Here is a 17534-nt window from a genome sequence, read left to right on the forward strand (position 1 = left end):
TAGAAAAATTTATCTTTTTGATATGGGTCTTCCCTCACGTAAAAAAAATGTTTTTTGATAAGGGTCCCCCCCTTACTTAAGAAATAGTTTTTGATAAGGGTCCCCCTTACTTAAAAAATAGTTTTGTGATAAGGGTCCCCCCTTATGTAAAAATTTTTCTTTTTTGATATGGGTCTTCCCTCACGTAAAAAAATTGTTTTTTGATAAGGGTCCCCCCCTTACGTTAAAATTAGTTTTTTGATAAGGGTCCCCCCCCTTACGTAAAAAATATTTTATAAGGTGAGGGAAATACATTTTTCCATTAAAAAAAAGTTTTTTGATAAGGGTCCCCCCTTACGTAAAAAATAATTGTTTTAGATGAGGGTTTAGGGTTAGGGTTAGGGTTAGTAAATAATTAAACGGGACATGTTGGTTAGCTAATTGCCATAGCTAATGATTAAGTTAACACACTACTTTTCTTTTTAAATTAGCGTTAGCATAGAGCTAGCATTCGCATTGTGCTAGTTAGCAGGTACACCATGATTCGGTAAGAACAACAGAATAAAACGTAAAACGAATATTATTGAACATTGTGATAACCGTTCCAACATCAGTAGCTATCTATCTTTACCTTACTCACAGGCGCAGAATGAACTCAATGGCCTTGTTGGAACGCTTTGGCTAACACAGCTGCAACTCATCTTCACCTGATTTCCCGCTTATGGTCATGGCTGCATGCAAAATCAAATTACCAATGACTTTTCCCAATGTTATACTAGTGCGAGTCATATTAGCAAAAGCCTTAACACCAGCCTTGACGCATTTGAGTCACACCCTATGTAACGTTTACACATACTTTTAATACAAAAATTATCGGCCTAAATGATTGAATAACGTACTTACCTTTTGAAAATAATGTAACCCCCTCTCCAGACACAGGTTGTTCTCCGCCATCAGATGAAGAAAAAAGGCGCACTAAAGCTTTAAGTGTACTTAACTCTAACTAGAGTGCTTGCAATCAACTCCCTTAAAGAACACCGGGCTTAGAGTTTTTTCAGCACTGCAAGTGTTAAAACAACACCCAAATCAACACTTATCAACTCGAAATAATTGACACTGAAAAATCAATACTACAAAATTTGCTGTGTACCATTTTAATAATTGTCTTTATCTTGTAGCAACACCATAGTAGGAATGTCCATCCGTGTTAAAGCACTTGTATGAACAAAGAAGGGCGCGCACTGGAATGGTCTTTGAACTCCTCATTTTTGTCTCCTGTTTAAAACAAGACAATCAGTAGTGGAATATTACCGAGGAGTACATTTAGTAACATAACATACTGGGCTGTAATTAAAATGGAAACATTTTATAAGACTTGAGCATTTCTATTTTATGCTACTTTATACTTTTTCTCCAGGACTTGTCAGAGGGAAGAATATACTTTTATTTCACGAAATGTGTCTGAAAACTTAGTTTACTTTACAGATAGACATTTTCAAACTCAGTAAAATAAGTAAAATGTATTTCCGAAATTGGTGATTTTTTAATGTATCTGTGATTACCATTGTGGGTTGATAAAAATATTCATACTTTTAAGTAAGTAGGGCTAAAACATTCAACCTACCTTCCTCACACTAACAAAATGCACACACTCCAGCCAGGTGGTGAGGAAGGGGTTCAGGCAGAGCGCACAGCAGCTGCCATTGGACAACAGCTCAGACAGGGTCGGGTAATGGGGAAGTGTCCTGTGGACCAGAGAGGACCTGTTCCTGTCCTCCTTCAAGACAAATCTAGCAACCAGTTCCTGGGAAACAAAGAATCATCATAATCATGTCAATTTTTACTTTTAGAAATGTCCAGTTTCTGAGAAAAAAAGGAGGCTAGCCTAATTAGTTTTGCCTTTGCGTGGTTCTCAAACGTGTTCATGTATAAAACGGCATGATCTTGTACACAATCTTTTTTATACCATAACTTGCCATGAGAATCAGGAACCAAATTTGAATTAGGAAATATTTAGAAATGAAAATATTTGTTTTATTAAATTGTGACCCCAAGAAACACAATGTGATCGAAAGATAACAAAACATTCACACATCTCATAAATAGTATTCCGTCTGCTGTAATTCAGTGAGACTTTACCTTTAACATAAGCACCTCCACATCCTGCACTGATGACATCGGCTCGCAACGCACAAACCTGTTGCCCTCATAGTATAGCTCTTTCAGGCGCAGACTGTCAAACTACACAGAGCAATGTCCTGTGTTATTCAGTGAAGCTGTGATATGGTTTAGATTTCATCACACAAAATTGCTCTGCTGGATAAGCTAACCCAGTAAACTGCACCTCAACAGGGAACATAGACAACTTGTTGCCGGCTACATCCAGAACTTGGAGTTTTGTCAGTGCCCTGATTCCCTGTGTGAAAAGTAAGGTAGATTTTAGGTATGTAGCTGACATTGTACTACTTTAAAAATTACAGCAAGTATAGTATAAGAAAGTAAAAAGTGACACCAGCAGACACCCACCTCTGGTAGGCTGGTCAGCTTGTTTCTGGCTAAATGCAATTTAGTGAGTTTTTTACACTGGTACAGCTGCATTGGTAGCGAGGGCAAATTATTGGAGGTGAAGTTTATTTCAGTCAGACAGGTGAGATGACCCAGCTCAGCAGGGACCTCCTCCAGCTTATTGTCCAGCACACTGAGGTGACGAAGCCTGGTTAAACTAAAGGGAAAGACAGATTTGCACACTGTGACCGGCTTGTTTCAAGCATCTCTTCTTTTATGTACTATGCACTTCTACTGCATTACATTTGTAAGGCAAAATGTTACTTTTTCCTCCATTTCGTCTATTTGGCAAATTGAATTACTTTCCAGATTCAAATGATTAATTCTCAAATACATTTTAATTATACATAATAATGCATCATTATGGATTAAGCAGCACATATAAAGTTACTAAAATTAGCGCCACCTTCACAAGCAAGTGAACATGTCAATACAGATCAATAATTTAAAATGTCTAATATTTTGATAGGGCCCACTTGCAAGCATATTGACTTATTTTACGTTTGCAACTTTAATAATGTTAATGCTTATAAGTATGCTAAAGTAAGATTTTGATTGCAAGCCATTCAGGCTATTTAGATATTACTTAATTGTGCTTTTCGTATAAGTAACGTTTCAGAGTACTTCTTTCATCACTGACATGCAGAAACACACATTTTAAATCATTGCTGTTCTTTAGAATTTATTATTGCAGGTGTGAAGATGTTGGATACCAGGGTGCCATAAAATTACCTTTTAATCTCAGGTGGAAGTCTTCGAATCTTGTTGTGATTTAGATTTAGCACAACAAGTTTTTGTAAGCCATCTGTAAAATATAAAATACGACAATAATCATACTTGTTTTTCTTTACAAAACGTGTAAGTTGCTAATCATGCAGAACAGTGAGAAACTACCTATCACATCAGGTGGCACTGCTGTAATTTGGTTGCTGAACAGATACAGTTTCTTCAAAGACTCCAGATGGCCCAAAACAGCAGGAACCTCCTTCAATGCATTATTCCCCAAATTCAGCTCCACCAGCTTGCAGGCATTCGCAAAACAAAAAGTATTTAATCACAAATCTGCGTGCTGAGTAAAACATCGGAAGAGTTGTGTTGGAACAGCAAACAAACGGAGAACACTTACGTGTTTTAGACAGCGCAGCTCAGCAGGCAGCGCGCTGATGGAGTTGTTGTTCAACAGGAGAACCGACAAGTTTGGTAATCTGGAAACACACTTGGGAACCACGTTTAGTTTTTTGGAACCCAAATTTAAAGACGTCGCGTTGCCGTACAAAGCTCTTACTACTGACTCGGTCATCTCTAAAAAATTAAAAAATCTAAGTCGAGCACTCCTTCAGGTTTCCATGGCGACACAACGCGATTTGACACTTCGATGACGTTTTGCATTAGCCGTCTCTAGAGCGGATTCATTACTAGAACTATGAGTCTTAATGCCTATGTATTCAATTAGCATGATTTATATTACTTCTTTAAAAACGTTGCCTGGTTCAAGTTTTCATAAATAAAAAAAGATACATGCAAATGTAATAAAAAAATGAAACCACACAAACTCTCAGAATAGAAATCCCACACTATATTGACACATGGACCTAAGAACAGTAAGGCACTGAAAACAGTAGGCTACATTTTTGTAAAGCCTATTTATATTCTTTCATTCATGTATTTGTTGTGTGTAACATGGTATTACATTCTAATGTTGCTGTCCTGTATTTTCTGTAAAGACGTAACTTGTAACTAAAATGTTATGTTTACTGCAATTTCTAGGCTTAAACATCTATTAATAATCTTTTTTAAGAAGAGGGGTAGCAGCTTCTAGTGGTGACAGCTTAGTTTAGCAGGATATTTCCACTTGTTTCAGTTTGTGTATAAATAGTGATGTCCAAATTTAAATTCATGGTAGAAATACTTCCTTATGAAGTCCATTACAATTACAAGCACTGAAGTATTATTAGCGTTATGACCTTAAATAAATAAAAGTCCTCACTGTGTACTAATGCTACTCTGAGTATTGATATAACTTGTTGTCTCTTTAAGTCGGTAGCACAAACCGGAAAGCTGTTGCACCTATGGTACTTCATGCGCCTCAGAGGGTTTATGTTTTCTATCGTGCATCAGTGGCCTAACTTTTCCAATCAATAATAATGTCTTCATGTGTGTCTTGTATGTGAATGTAATCCAATTAAAGTCACTACAAACTATAGCTGTCCAATGTAGTTGTGTAAATAGTACAATATTTCCACATGAAATAAAGTAGAGTATGAAGTAACAAACTGCTTCAGAAATACTCAAAGTATAATACGAAAGTGAATGCAGTGCTTCATTTTTGCTTCACAGATGCCTAGAATGTGATGTGTGCATGCTTCCTGCTGATCACTGCAAGTTAAAACGGCTATATATCACAGTCTGATGTTGGAAACAGTATTCATGATAATAACCTCCTCATCAGAAATATACAAAATAAAGCAGTTGAATACATTATTAGTATTCTATGAGTTTATGTAACATCGATATGATTCACAAGTTCCACAATTCAGTTCCTCCAAAGGCTGCTGCAAATGTTTTCCTCAACCCCTCACTGACTGTTAACATTTGAAGTAAAATGAATGATCAACAGCTCTTACATCCTCTCCTGCATATTTTGGACAAAATGTATGTGGTACATCTTTGCTTCCCAAAATAGTGTGAATGGAGATCATTGTTAACTCACATTAATTTCCCTTCGATGCTTTTTTAATTACGCACAGTGATACTGCCTTCAGAGCTACATATCACTCTCCCCGCTGATATCTTCTCACTTCTAGGACCTACCACTGTGTGTTAGAAACAACCAGCTTCTCAGTTAACCTCAGCTCAACAATGTCTTTAAATGGGGGGGGGGGGGTGTCTCCTCCCAAATACATTTGTATTTAGGGGCCCTTGGTGTGAGTGGTTTGAACAAACTCTGAATCACACACATTGGTTTAAGTCACACCAAGACTGGGTTTTCTCTCAGCTGTCTTCTGCGTTAGCGGGATCCTTTAGCTGCTCCACAGAGTTGTAGTGCTCTCCTAGTCCATAGGCGTGACGCATATAGCTGGAAAAAATGAGAAAATATATTCTGTGAGTCAAGAGGTCTGAGATCAAATGTATACATTCTGAAAGGCTTTATCAACTTGTGTCCTTTAATATAGTCAATACATAGATTACAGTTATACGAGTGTCTCTGTCTAGTGTCTTTTTTTTGTGTGCTTTGCAATAGCCATTATGTCAATTTTCTAACAATTACTTCTTACATAGAAATGATGGCCCAAAACTGTCATATAATGTCCTTCATGAATAAGTATAGTAAATGTGTCTAGTTTAAGCTTTAATTTGTTCTACTGACTTAACTATATATGTTTGAACAATCAAGCTACCGTATGCCAAACTATGACATTTACACCACGTACATTAGGGTGATGGGTTCACTATCAAATTCCTCCCCAATTTTTATAGGTGGGGAGTCAGCCTGGATCACTTCCATTGGCAAGTGAAGAACTTGGGTCAAAGCTCGCAACTGTTGGAATAAAAGAAAATAATTATTTAAAAATACAAAGAGCAAAAGCACAGTGCATCTGTGACAACATGTAAACAACTCACTTCCAGTTGTCCACCCCAAGCTGCTGTGTGCTCCACGTCACTGCAGTACTTTTCAAACTCATCTGGAGACCAAAAACACTGTATGAATACTGGGCATGCACAGAATTACTTTCTAAAAACTAAATTTGAGATAAGAAATATCTATGGCTACCATTGTTGGTCTTTAAACAAATAGATGGAGGTTTAGAAGTGGAGTTGTATGAGGTATTTATCCAGGGTCAGTGTGTACCTACAGTAGGTAAAGCACAGAAGTAAAGTACATTGCTACGCTGGACAGAGATGTCATCAGAACATATTTTAGCCACCAGCAAAAGCGCACCAAAAGAAATCTATAAAGGTTTAAGAGTATGCTTTATTTAAAACATTGTCTCTGCTAATCCTTGCCGTGACACAGCTTTACATTCTTTGTTTCTAACAGGCAAATAAAGTCGTTACCTATTCTCTTGACAGTCTGTTGAAAGAAACTAATATATTTTACCTCACAGAACATGAGAGTTGCAGGTCTGATCAGTTAGTTTGTTTTGGTTATGTTATTTTGATAAGGCTTTCTTTCAGGTCACTAAACAGTTTTTGCTGCTGCCCTCATCAACAGCAACACTTCTTTACTTCAGGGCTGTACTCCTGTCATCTTCTCCCAATTGGTAGCATGCTGACCATGACCGATAAAATGACTAAAGATTAATACCTCATACAAGCCTACTTCAAATCATCATATTCTAGGATATATTCTACAGTTTCCAACCAATACAAAGATCAGAGTGTTACCTGTTGTGTACATTTCACCAGTGTTGGAGTTGGTGAGGAAAGGCAGGAAGTCATCAGCATGGCTTCTTATGTACTCAGCAGTGCGAGACCGCAGTTCTTTCATACCCATGATTAAACCAGGCTAGAATGAAACAGAAGAAAATAAGTACTCTGTGCAGTGGCGACTCATCATTAGTGAACAATAAAAACAGAAAATGAAAGAAGTTGATCATCTACTGAGAGCTTTGGTGAGCAAAAGTATAGTATAGTATAGTATAGTATAGTATAGTACAGTACAGTACAGTACAGTATAGTATAGTATAGTATAGTACAGTACAGTATAGTATAGTATATTATATATGAATTTTTATCTAAGTTTCTCAGAGCAGCATTGTGCCATTTTCAAATATGGCAACTGCACACAGTGCTGCAAGGAGTGCAGGGTTTTGCCTATTACAAATCTCTGATTAGGTATTCAAACTTCAGCTACAGCAGAATTATCTTCCTATAACAATAAGCACCTTTGATCGCTGTGCCAGCTGATCTTCAATGGCACGGTACATGCAGTGGCCATCAGAGGAGATCTCCTTGATCTGAAGCTTTTTGGTGGCGAGTTTCTGAGCCAGCTTCAGCCCCTCCTGGTGCCTCACACCCTGCAGGTTCAGCACCTCAGCCTCTGCTATCCTGCTCTCCCTCTCCTTCTCCTGCGCAGCTTTCTTGTCCTGGAGGGGAACATTTAAATAAAATGCATTTGATTAGTACTTGAAACCAAATTTAAAAAAGGAAAGCCAACAGACTGCTTGGTAAATAGTGTGCAATAACAAACAACACTGTCTTATTCTTTTGTGGCACCTGTATCTTACCCTTCTCTTCTGGGCCTTTGTTAGACGTGGCTGTGTGCCCTCTTCTTCTTCTTCTTCTTCTTCTTCTCCTCCGGCCTCCATCTTCATGGTCTCCACTCCATTTACCACTTCTTCCACCTTGTAGGATTAAGCAGGGAGAGCTTAGGTTATTTTCAACATCGACATTTATCTAATACATATACTTCATGTGAGAATGAACAAGGAGATACCAATAACAAAAGATGTGTGTTCATATTTGCTCGCAGACATGTACCTTTGTGTCAGGTGTAGATTTGAGTTGACTTAAGTCCTCCTCGTGTTTCTTGTTGAGGTCAGCCTCTATTTTTGCAATCTCTTCTGTCATCTGTTTCCTCCTTTTCTTGTCATTTTTGGGGATTGCATTTTTCATGCTCTGGATTTTGGCTAAAATGAAACACAAGAAAATATCATCAAATCAGTACTATAATGGAGCGTCTACACTCTCAATGCAGAATAGAGATATTATGTGTTCTTAAATGTTGTTGGAAAAAGGGGGGACATCAACTACATGGGTGGGACCCTCACAGAAGGCATTAACCTGTCTCAATGTAGGCTTAGTAGTTAGAGGAAATTAAAAAATATATCATAACATAAAGCATATGTGGCATTTAACTGCTGTTCCACCTCTCTTTATGAGTTCAAATAGTTTAGCCTAGATAGCATTGCATCAATATGTGATGTCACAGCTTCTATTTTGCCTTTAACAAGTGGATTCAAATCTTGTTTGGACATCAGTGATGGAGTTTGGCTGACAGTCATAAAAAGCTTGTAAGTTTCAGACTTTTGAGTTCTGTGCAAAAACCTGTTTTCTGTCTATTCACTGAGAAAACACTACACATTTAATCACTGTGAGCCACTTGTTAAAAAGCATAACACATAAATAGACACACAAATACCTACGAATAATAACACAGTGGTTACCATAGCTGTTTGATCCTGTGACAACACTTCTGAATACTCCTTGGCTTGCTAGTGTCTAGATCGTGCCAGACTCTAAGAATAAAAACAACACATGAGGTGCAGACAAGCTCACAGTAGAGGTAAACACCTTTAGTGTTAACTACCTTGCATATCTTTCTTCTCCTTGCGGTGCTGCTTGGCCAGCTGCTCCTCTGGTGTCTCCTCTATCTCCTCCATGACTGATTATGCTCAGACTGTTCAGGGGTAGTCTTTGCAAGATATATGGAAATGACGACTGTTATAAAGTAGTATGATGTTTCTGTCATAAAATAGGCCCCATTACTAACGAGAGATATCAATATATGTTCCACAATAAATACAATGTGCTGATATGGCCTTATCCGGAAGAGAAGAGGATTCAGGGCGGATCTTATTTCTTCTTCTCTTAAATAAACTCATTTTTGTTTGTTTGCAAGAGCGCCACCTCTTGGCTTGTTATTACACCGCAGTCAACTCCCATCATAGCCACAGGAGCCACGCAGTAATGGTGCCTACTGTATGTCTTTATTTAAATCATCATTTATTTGCATTCATATTTTTTCAACCAATGTGATGCATTTCAGACAGGATATTTTCCAGTGTGAGAACACATGTTGTTCTACATACAGTATGAGGGACCTTTATTTGGTCATACATTTTTAAAGCGTATACTTGTACAGTTGTTACAAAAGTCTTGTTTCAGTTACCCCTTTTTGTCTTTGTTGACATCACATCAGCCTCCCCTTCATTTTTTTGTATTACTATTTCCCAACCTTTGTTATGATCACCTCCAATGGGTAAAACAGGTAATTAAATAGGCTATACAATGATAACCCTTGACCTCACAATAGCTTTTACACAGCTTTTCAAAACTTGATAATACACTTTTTTAACACACACAATAACTCTATCAACTATTCATGAATGAACACTGTTTTATAAAGCGTACACAGTGATATAATTCCAGGCTATTGAAAATAGCAAATACTGCCAGCTTTTGTGATTGTTTTCTCCCCTAGTGTTTAAGCCACATGCTTAACTCTACTATGAAAGTCAGCTATAATGCGTAGTACATTTGTAAAATTCTTGTGCCAAAATATTTATATAAATGAATTTCCAATCAAGTGGTTATTCCAATAGTGTCTGCTAGCAGAAGTTGCAGCAATCAAAGATTCAAATGTGTTATTGTCATATGCACAGCAGCTACAGTGTAGTTATGGCAATGACAATCCTAAATCCCAGGGTCCCAACAGTGCAACATAAATAAATATAAGATATAACAATAACAAGTATTGTTAAACAAAAAGAATACAAATGAAATAGTGCAAACAATTACTTGTTATGTTATGTTATGTAATGTTGATGCCGTTTAATAAAACATCTGGCTGAAAACGCATTCCTGCAGGGCAGGCGTGCTGTGTGACGTGGCACGGGGGGCGGAAGAGCTTGTTTGTGTTTTGGTTCTGAGGGGAAGTTGCGAGAAGAAAGAAAGGAGGAGACGTGACGGGATTGTTGAAATTGTTTTTCTTGGTTCCTAAACACCAACCACAGTGTCCCGGGTTCCGTGTGTAAATACTACAGCAGTGGTACTTAAAGTTCCAAAAATCGTCTGGCTCTCAGGTAGTGTACTTGACATGAATCGGCAAGTTGAGCTACCCAGCTGTCTGACTGGCTAACGCTCACGGTGGACTAACGTTAGCTAGCACTAGCTGCCTGTAGCTAGTATCGGTGATGTTTGATAGCTAAGGCAATGGCACACAGGCCTTTTTTAACGTCTTACTGGGTCCAGCTGTTCCTCTTGTTGTTTGATATGTTGCCATTAGTAAGTGGCCAGTAATGCCTGGTATAGCAAACTGAATGACAGGCTTACTGTTGACTTTGTGACAGCTAACATCTAAATGGGTGTTATCAGGTCAGTGGGTGGAATGCTAACAATGCTAACACGCTAATGTCACTGTTTGTTAATTTGGGGTTGGCTACTCCCCATTAAATAACAAAAACGTATTAGTGCCTTGTCGTTCATTACAATACAACCACTGGCCTGTTATGCATTTTTTTGTTTTTATTTGGAAGTTGAGCCTGTCGATGTAGGTGCTTTTCTGAAAGTGTTTGGGAGGCTAACGTTACTAGTCAGTTAAAGGGCTATGTTGTACTGAAAGCAAGTACGCCAACTAGCTCGCGAACGAAAACAGATACATGACTACAGCTATCACAAGCAAGAGTGTTTACAGTCAACTAACGACAGTCAGATATTTGGTGAGCATTGCAGTGCGCAGCGTTTGTTGACAGTCCCTTTCTTGAGAACACGCAGTTAGTTTTTTCACACAGCTGTGTCTTAGCATAATTGTTTTTCTTCTTGCTTCACCACTTGTCAAATGTTTTAATACAAATAATAATTGTTGGTTTAATTTCTCTTAATAGTAACTTCCATGGGCTTGCTGTCCTAAAGCTTTATTTTTAAGAGGACCATAGCATTTCCAATTTATTGGGTTGTGTTTTTCATGCTAATAAATTAATTTGACATGAGTGTGAACTCTTTTGGTAAAGCAACAACTGTCACTATGTTGATATTAATTTTACGTTGCCTTTGCTTTTGCAACATAACTGAAGGTTTAGCACAACAGGCTTGAACAGTGGCCTCACCATAGTGATTGTGAACACCTCTCAGAGACCAATATCATCAACAATGTGTAAGATATGCTTTACAGAGGGAGCTTTTTTGGGGGTAGATCCATTGTATGTTATTACTTTATCTTCCTTCTGGATAAAGGAGTTAATGTGACGTGCACAGCTAAGGCAAAAATAGTTGTTTTTTGTGGTCAGGGATAAGATTCCAACGATCATAACAAATACCTCCCTGCAAATCAGATATAGACTGTGATTATTTTCTGACAATAGCCATCTCTTGTTGAATGAGTCAGCAAGTATAATCCTAAATAAGTTACTTAACGATGCATGAATGCTTGGCATGTATCCATACAGAGGTTGTGCCGTTGTAAGAGGCTCAAGAAATGTGTGGGTGAAACTCTTGTGGAAACTCATGCAACTACTGTGGTTCTTGATGATGCTTCAATGCCTAATTTTCTCTTTGCCTTTTTTACAATTGCATCCATAAAGGCAAGGTATGCTTATGGGCTTGTCTGTCAGGACAGGTAGGAGCAGACAAAACTGTCCCAACTCTCAAACTAGGGATGATGCTGGCTGATGTTTTTATGATACTATACATTTATATATTACAAAAAAAATAATTAAGGACTAAACCAATAAACATTAAACTGAAGTATAGTGCACACATATGGCCTCCGTAATGGTAGGTTACAATAGTGTAACCAGTCTATATTTTATCCATCTGTTTGTATGATTGTTGTCATTCATTTGTTTGGTTTGTTCATCTTGATGTTGTTTTCACTCAGTTGTTCCTGCTGTTGGACACTCTTGTTATTTTGAATTCCCCCCAAATGCAAAAGCAGAGGACTTAATGTTTTGAGTGTCCTTTTGTCCGTCCATTTGTCCCTCCCATTCCATTGATATCCCAACGCACTATCTCAGAAACCTGCAGAGGGAATTTATTCAAATTAGACACTTATGTCAATGAATTGATTAGAATTATTTGTATCTAAATAGGCAACAAATAATCCCTACTCTTATTTTGCAAGTTAAACATGTACACTGACAAGTTATTCTATATGTCTTTTGTCCTGCTAAAGTACATCAGAAGGATTAATGATTGCATTCCTACAAATCCGAAATATCACATGTTCATTAAGACAAGCACGGGAGAAAAACACAGCTTGGGCTTGTATATTTCACAGTGCAGGATCATACCCTGTACTTTTCTTAATTGCACTGCAAATTACTGTAGGTTTTTTTGTGTTAAGAGTTTTTCATGCATTTGTTTTTACATGTAACCCTTCTGAAGATCAGGTCCCGTGTTTCTAATTCCCTTATATTTTTCACCACAACTAAAATCTCACATAGAAAAGAAATATAACTTATTTCAATAAAACACCTGATGTATGCTCTAGACACTGCTGCCTTAGTTTTTTGGTATAACTTAAAATTGTTTAGCAGTTTGGTGTATTTTGAGCCAAGTTCTACACATGTTCATTTCTCATTGGATACTAACCTATTAATTTTCTTGCTTCTTGCAGTAGAAGTCCTCCTTGTGAGGTTTGGCACACAGGACAGCGGGGGATCTGACTAGGTCATGGCCAATCGGGGAGGAGCTACGAGACCCAACGGACCCAATGCAGGGAACAAGATCTGTCAGTTTAAGCTGGTGCTGTTGGGGGAGTCAGCCGTTGGGAAGTCCAGCTTAGTGCTCCGATTCGTTAAGGGTCAATTCCATGAATTCCAGGAGAGCACGATAGGAGGTCAGCTTCATATCAACAAACAATTTCTTCCTATAATAGCTGCTAGTTGGTTGTTAACAAATTGCGTGAGGATTATCACAGGAGTGTTACCTTCAAGCTAATTTGTTGCTTGGCTGTTGTAAAAACTTAATTTTAGAAGTTCACTGTTTTATATGTTTAGTCATAGTTCCTACATTTGTAAAGTAACACTTGTATTAAGCTACAAGTGTCATCTGTAGAAATACATTGCAGCAAAATTGGAAAAAATAAAAGGTCGTTGTCTTGCAATGTGGCAAAGTTTACAATTCTTTGTTTTCATATTTCATTTATGACTTGTGTTGTTTTCATAGCGTAAAAAATGGTGTTGTTTTCGTGTCAATATTGATTTTCTAATGCTGACTCACTCCTCTGCTTATCATTTTCTTCAGCTGCCTTTCTCACCCAGACAGTGTGTCTAGATGACACAACGGTGAAGTTTGAAATCTGGGACACTGCAGGGCAGGAGCGTTACCACAGCTTGGCCCCCATGTATTACAGAGGAGCACAGGCCGCCATTGTGGTCTACGACATCACAAACGAGGCATGTTGATTCACCCCTGTATAAGTTCTTTGCATACATTTCCAAGATCTTACCCTCACTTAAAGTTTGGGAAATGATACTTAGCATAATCATGTCCTCAAGTTACCATTTCAGACTCCTTATGAAGTGTACGTCACATCGAAGTAAAGGTTAATTCTTATGTGAGAATGTGATCTCTAAGAAATATCTTTTGAACTTACTGATCACATGAAGGAAATAACAGATAACACAATATGTTCCATTTGTAGGAGTCCTTTGCAAGGGCTAAGAACTGGGTGAAGGAGCTGCAAAGACAAGCTAGCCCTAACATCGTCATCGCTCTGTCAGGCAACAAGGCGGACCTGGCCACCAAGAGAGCTGTCGACTTCCAGGTCAGAGCAAATAAACAAACAAACCAACTGCGTCATACAGATGGTATTAGTTTTGAATTTCTTGGAAATACTGAGGGGTATATCGTGAAGTGAATGTTTAAGTGACGTGTGTTGAGCTGACAGCCAGGGTTTTCAATATCATAAAGGTGGCTCTCTATTAACCTGGCTAGATGGCTATGCTAACTAATGCTGCACACCTAACCTGATCCAGATTATGTTCAGATTTTCAGACTGAAAGCACCTTTCATTATTCAACTCCTTTTTAAAATAACGTGATTATATGTCACTAGTCAATATATGGGGTAATACAATATATTTAAATGAGTTATATGTATGGAACAAGTAGGCGGCATGCAATCTGTCTATTTTGTGCAGTAGAAAAGGCAATTGATGCCCCTTTTTTGGGGACATGCACAGAGCCTGCCGATCAAAGCCTGTGAATGGAGTCTTATGCTCTTTTCAGCAAGATAATGCTAGTACTATCAAACTTGATTTGTGGTACAACCCCCTGATCTCCTACTTCTTATAGATATCTCTGTTTGGTCTCAGTTATCGTATCCAAGACACACACACATGTGATTTGTTCTGCTCTGTCTTGAAATAATATCTTATTGTTTTTATTTTCTCTAAATACTTGCATGTGCATGGTTCTTACACTATGTTGACAGGATGCCCAATCCTACGCAGATGACAACAGCTTACTTTTCATGGAGACGTCAGCCAAGACCTCTATGAATGTGAACGAGATATTTATGGCTATTGGTGGGTAATTCTTAAAACTTTACTTATAGATTTGGTTAAATAGATTATTTCTATATTTTGTTAATATGAGTTATGGAAACGTATACTTCTGCCGCCTGCTGATAAAAAGTTGCAGTTTCTTTTGTTAAGTATAGTTTTTTTTTCTCCTTAAGCCAAGAGATTGCCGAAGAGTGAGCCCCAGGCTGCGGGAGCTAACAGTGGGCGGAGCCGGGGGGTGGACCTGACAGAAACTGCGCAGCCAGCCAAGGCTCCGTGCTGCAGTAACTAACGTGAAGACGCCTGCCCTCCAACAACCTGTAGAGCAGTAACTAATGCGGCCGATGTCCTGAATGCCACGGCAGTTACTAATGCAATGTGGTGTACTCTTATTCCTCTTCCTGCAAAACAAGAAAATATACCCTGTGCCCCCCCAACCCCTTTGTTTTTGCAGTAACGAACTCAATGCCATTACACAGATCTGTTCACGCGGCCACGCCTCTTTTCCTCCATCACAGTCCCGTTGCTACCCGATTATGCCTCATTACCAATATTTTTCTTCTTTTGCGCCATCCAGCTTGTTACACCTATCAATTTTTATTGATAGATTAACGATAGCCGATATTAGAGATGTTAGTGCACCCTGCCTCCCATATTCTTTTATTCTAACATGTAGATATGGGTTTAATTAAGAGGAAGTGGTAACTTCCCTTTTTATGGGATAGCTTAAGACTTTACTACTGCATTTCTTATTCTGGTCTTTTGTTTTTGTTCTTTTTGATAATCTTGTTACTTATTGTTGTCAAAAATGATGGATGCACAAAACTCCTTATATGGCTTAAAATAGAAAAACAAAAACCATTTGTCGGCAGCAGCACAGAAACAAATGTATTTCATAGAAGAAGAGTGTACTATTGTGAATCTGAGAAAGAGGAAAGGCATAGGGCAGAGAGAGACAGGAACCCTAAGCGCCACACCTCTCTCACGTGGACTCTTTTATCTTAAAGTTTAAAAACATTTGTCGACTGGTCATTTTTGATTCTCTCTCTCTTATTCCCTCGGCCTGCCTCCGTTATCCAGGTCCTTTCCCCCACTAAACTAAAGTAGCACTCGTCAATATTTCTCTAAGGCTCCATTCTGGGGCCATGCCTGCTTCTAGCTGTCCCTAGTGGCATTGTGCAATGTTTCACAGTATTTACTCTGTGGCTTGAGTGTCTGCAAGGACCAATGCAGCACAATAAAAAAAGAAAACCCTGCTCCACACAGCTTTCTCCACAACAAGGCGCAGGGGGGGAGTCACAATCTCCAGATGCAGTGTCCTTTGAGAAATGTTGTGCTGGCCATCTCTTAGTGGTTATCCCTGGGTGTCTTGGTTTCTGCCTTTTGGATGGTTTTGTTTATGCAGATTACCTATTCCACTGTGTTAATGTTGTTGGACCGCTGCTGGGTTTTTACCTGTTAAAAGCAAAAGGTGATGGTAGAGAGTTGGAAGTTGCAATATGTAAGGCTGCTTCAGAATCATCAGTTTGAATCATAAATATTAGTCATCTTCTCCTGTTTAGGAAGTGCTTTAGACACATTTGTGCGTCAGTGTGTGCAAACTGGGCCTGGGATGGCTGGCAGATGACAGATTTCATCCATTGACTCACTTGTGTGGGTGTGTGTGCACTCATTTGCACGTGAACACACGCATTACGTGAACTTCCTCTCTATGAACTGTGTCAGACATAAACATAACTGTACATAAATGCACACAGTCTGTTACACCTCTCCTTTACCTGTGTTGAGCACACTTTTCTTTCCCTGTCCCGCCCCGTCACTTTACATTGTTACATACAGCAACACATGCACACACGCACATGTACATGCATGTGTTCAATAACTCTTTTTCCAGGTCTTACTCATGCCTTGCACCAATGATGCTTATTACTATATCTTGTCATAATTACAGCCAGTGTGATATAAATATATATATATAAATATATAAATAATATACTGTAAATAGGGTGTTGCAGTGTAGTCTACCTTTTTTCGATTTACGAGTGACAGGACTAATGCTTGCTAGGGAGATGTTTAGAAAATCAATTAAAAAAATGTACAGTTAGCAGAAAATAACAGCTACAACTGGGTTTGGAGTTTGGTTGCTGTTCCTTTTTTCACACAAATGGTTAAATTATAATCCGTGGTGGTCTTTATAAATGTATGTAGTGTTATTAACAAAAAATGAAATTGCATTTATTTAGATGTCTGTCTTGTACCCTTTTTCTCAAAAGAAAAAAAGTAATATCCAAATATTTTGGTTTATATTTTTAACATTATTGCTCTCTTGCATTTCACTAATTCTTTTTTAGTGCTATCAGGCTACTTGTTCACATTTCTCCATGCAAGTAGATCAGAACTTCCAGAAACGCTGGTTGTAAAAGCTCTAGAGAAGACAGAACTAATCCAAAAGAGTTTGATGACCCAACCAGCCTCTTTAGCATCTCAGTAGCCTTACGAAGATATTGTAGGAAAACTGTAACAACTATCAGCTGGCACGATGGTGATCCATGATTAAATGAATTAACACATGAGGATGTAAATTGTATGTTTGATTCTTTTCATTAACACTTAATTGCAGCCGAAAACATTTAAATGCAAGCATTTTACAGAACTGTTATGTAATGACCAAATAAAAACTGAAATAAATTTGATCATTTGTGTGTGTGTGTGTGTGTGTGTGTGTGTGTGTGTGTGTGTGTGTGTGTGTGTGTGTGTGTGTGTG

General features: G+C 38.3%; 3 protein-coding genes across 6 annotated transcripts; 1 reads left to right on the top strand and 2 right to left on the bottom strand.

The window, feature by feature from the left end:
• Nucleotides 1–1121: 1121 nt before the first annotated feature.
• lrrc69 (leucine rich repeat containing 69) lies at nt 1122–4802 on the bottom strand. 2 transcript variants are annotated; one of them, XM_063900117.1, is made up of 8 exons: nt 3671–4802; nt 3439–3565; nt 3277–3349; nt 2506–2701; nt 2324–2395; nt 2119–2220; nt 1604–1783; nt 1122–1254 (listed from the first exon to the last, which is right to left on the bottom strand). In XM_063900117.1, the coding sequence occupies exons 1-8, from the start codon at nt 3842–3844 to the stop codon at nt 1147–1149; spliced, it is 1032 nt and encodes a 343-aa protein (XP_063756187.1). In that variant the 5' UTR covers nt 3845–4802; the 3' UTR covers nt 1122–1146. The 2 variants fall into 2 exon arrangements, with proteins under 2 accessions (XP_063756187.1, XP_063756188.1); XM_063900118.1 differs by lacking the exons at nt 2119–2220; nt 2324–2395.
• Nucleotides 4803–5018: 216 nt separating this feature from the next.
• Nucleotides 5019–9119, bottom strand: otud6b (OTU deubiquitinase 6B). 2 transcript variants are annotated; one of them, XM_063900119.1, is made up of 8 exons: nt 8855–9119; nt 8026–8174; nt 7773–7889; nt 7431–7631; nt 6931–7051; nt 6166–6227; nt 5976–6082; nt 5019–5620 (listed from the first exon to the last, which is right to left on the bottom strand). In XM_063900119.1, the coding sequence occupies exons 1-8, from the start codon at nt 8925–8927 to the stop codon at nt 5536–5538; spliced, it is 915 nt and encodes a 304-aa protein (XP_063756189.1). In that variant the 5' UTR covers nt 8928–9119; the 3' UTR covers nt 5019–5535. The 2 variants fall into 2 exon arrangements, with proteins under 2 accessions (XP_063756189.1, XP_063756190.1); XM_063900120.1 differs by having other exon boundaries at nt 8712–8905.
• A 1029-nt stretch (nt 9120–10148) lies between these two features.
• On the top strand, nt 10149–17463 carry rab5aa (RAB5A, member RAS oncogene family, a). 2 transcript variants are annotated; one of them, XM_063899029.1, is made up of 6 exons: nt 10149–10349; nt 12881–13102; nt 13510–13661; nt 13910–14032; nt 14701–14794; nt 14947–17463. In XM_063899029.1, the coding sequence occupies exons 2-6, from the start codon at nt 12937–12939 to the stop codon at nt 15060–15062; spliced, it is 651 nt and encodes a 216-aa protein (XP_063755099.1). In that variant the 5' UTR covers nt 10149–10349; nt 12881–12936; the 3' UTR covers nt 15063–17463. The 2 variants fall into 2 exon arrangements, with proteins under 2 accessions (XP_063755099.1, XP_063755100.1); XM_063899030.1 differs by having other exon boundaries at nt 10167–10349; nt 12884–13102.
• Nucleotides 17464–17534: the final 71 nt, after the last annotated feature.

Source organism: Eleginops maclovinus, chromosome 13, assembly GCF_036324505.1.
Source record: "Eleginops maclovinus isolate JMC-PN-2008 ecotype Puerto Natales chromosome 13, JC_Emac_rtc_rv5, whole genome shotgun sequence".
Classification (NCBI taxonomy): domain Eukaryota; kingdom Metazoa; phylum Chordata; class Actinopteri; order Perciformes; family Eleginopidae; genus Eleginops; species Eleginops maclovinus.

Coding starts and splice junctions, on each gene's coding strand:
- lrrc69 (XM_063900117.1), bottom strand. CDS start 3,844: ATGACCGAGTCAGTAGTAAGAGCTTTGTACGGCAACGCGACGTCTTTA. Junction 2,702..3,276: donor CTTCCACCTGAGATTAAAAG/GTAATTTTATGG, acceptor CTTTCCCTTTAG/TTTAACCAGGCTTCGTCACC. Junction 1,784..2,118: donor TGGAGGTGCTTATGTTAAAG/GTAAAGTCTCAC, acceptor TTTGTTTCCCAG/GAACTGGTTGCTAGATTTGT.
- otud6b (XM_063900119.1), bottom strand. CDS start 8,927: ATGGAGGAGATAGAGGAGACACCAGAGGAGCAGCTGGCCAAGCAGCAC. Junction 7,632..7,772: donor CAAAGGCCCAGAAGAGAAGG/GTAAGATACAGG, acceptor GTTCCCCTCCAG/GACAAGAAAGCTGCGCAGGA. Junction 5,621..5,975: donor AGTGAACCCATCACCCTAAT/GTACGTGGTGTA, acceptor CATTTTTTCCAG/CTATATGCGTCACGCCTATG.
- rab5aa (XM_063899029.1), top strand. CDS start 12,937: ATGGCCAATCGGGGAGGAGCTACGAGACCCAACGGACCCAATGCAGGG. Junction 14,033..14,700: donor AGAGAGCTGTCGACTTCCAG/GTCAGAGCAAAT, acceptor CTATGTTGACAG/GATGCCCAATCCTACGCAGA. Junction 14,795..14,946: donor CGAGATATTTATGGCTATTG/GTGGGTAATTCT, acceptor TTTCTCCTTAAG/CCAAGAGATTGCCGAAGAGT.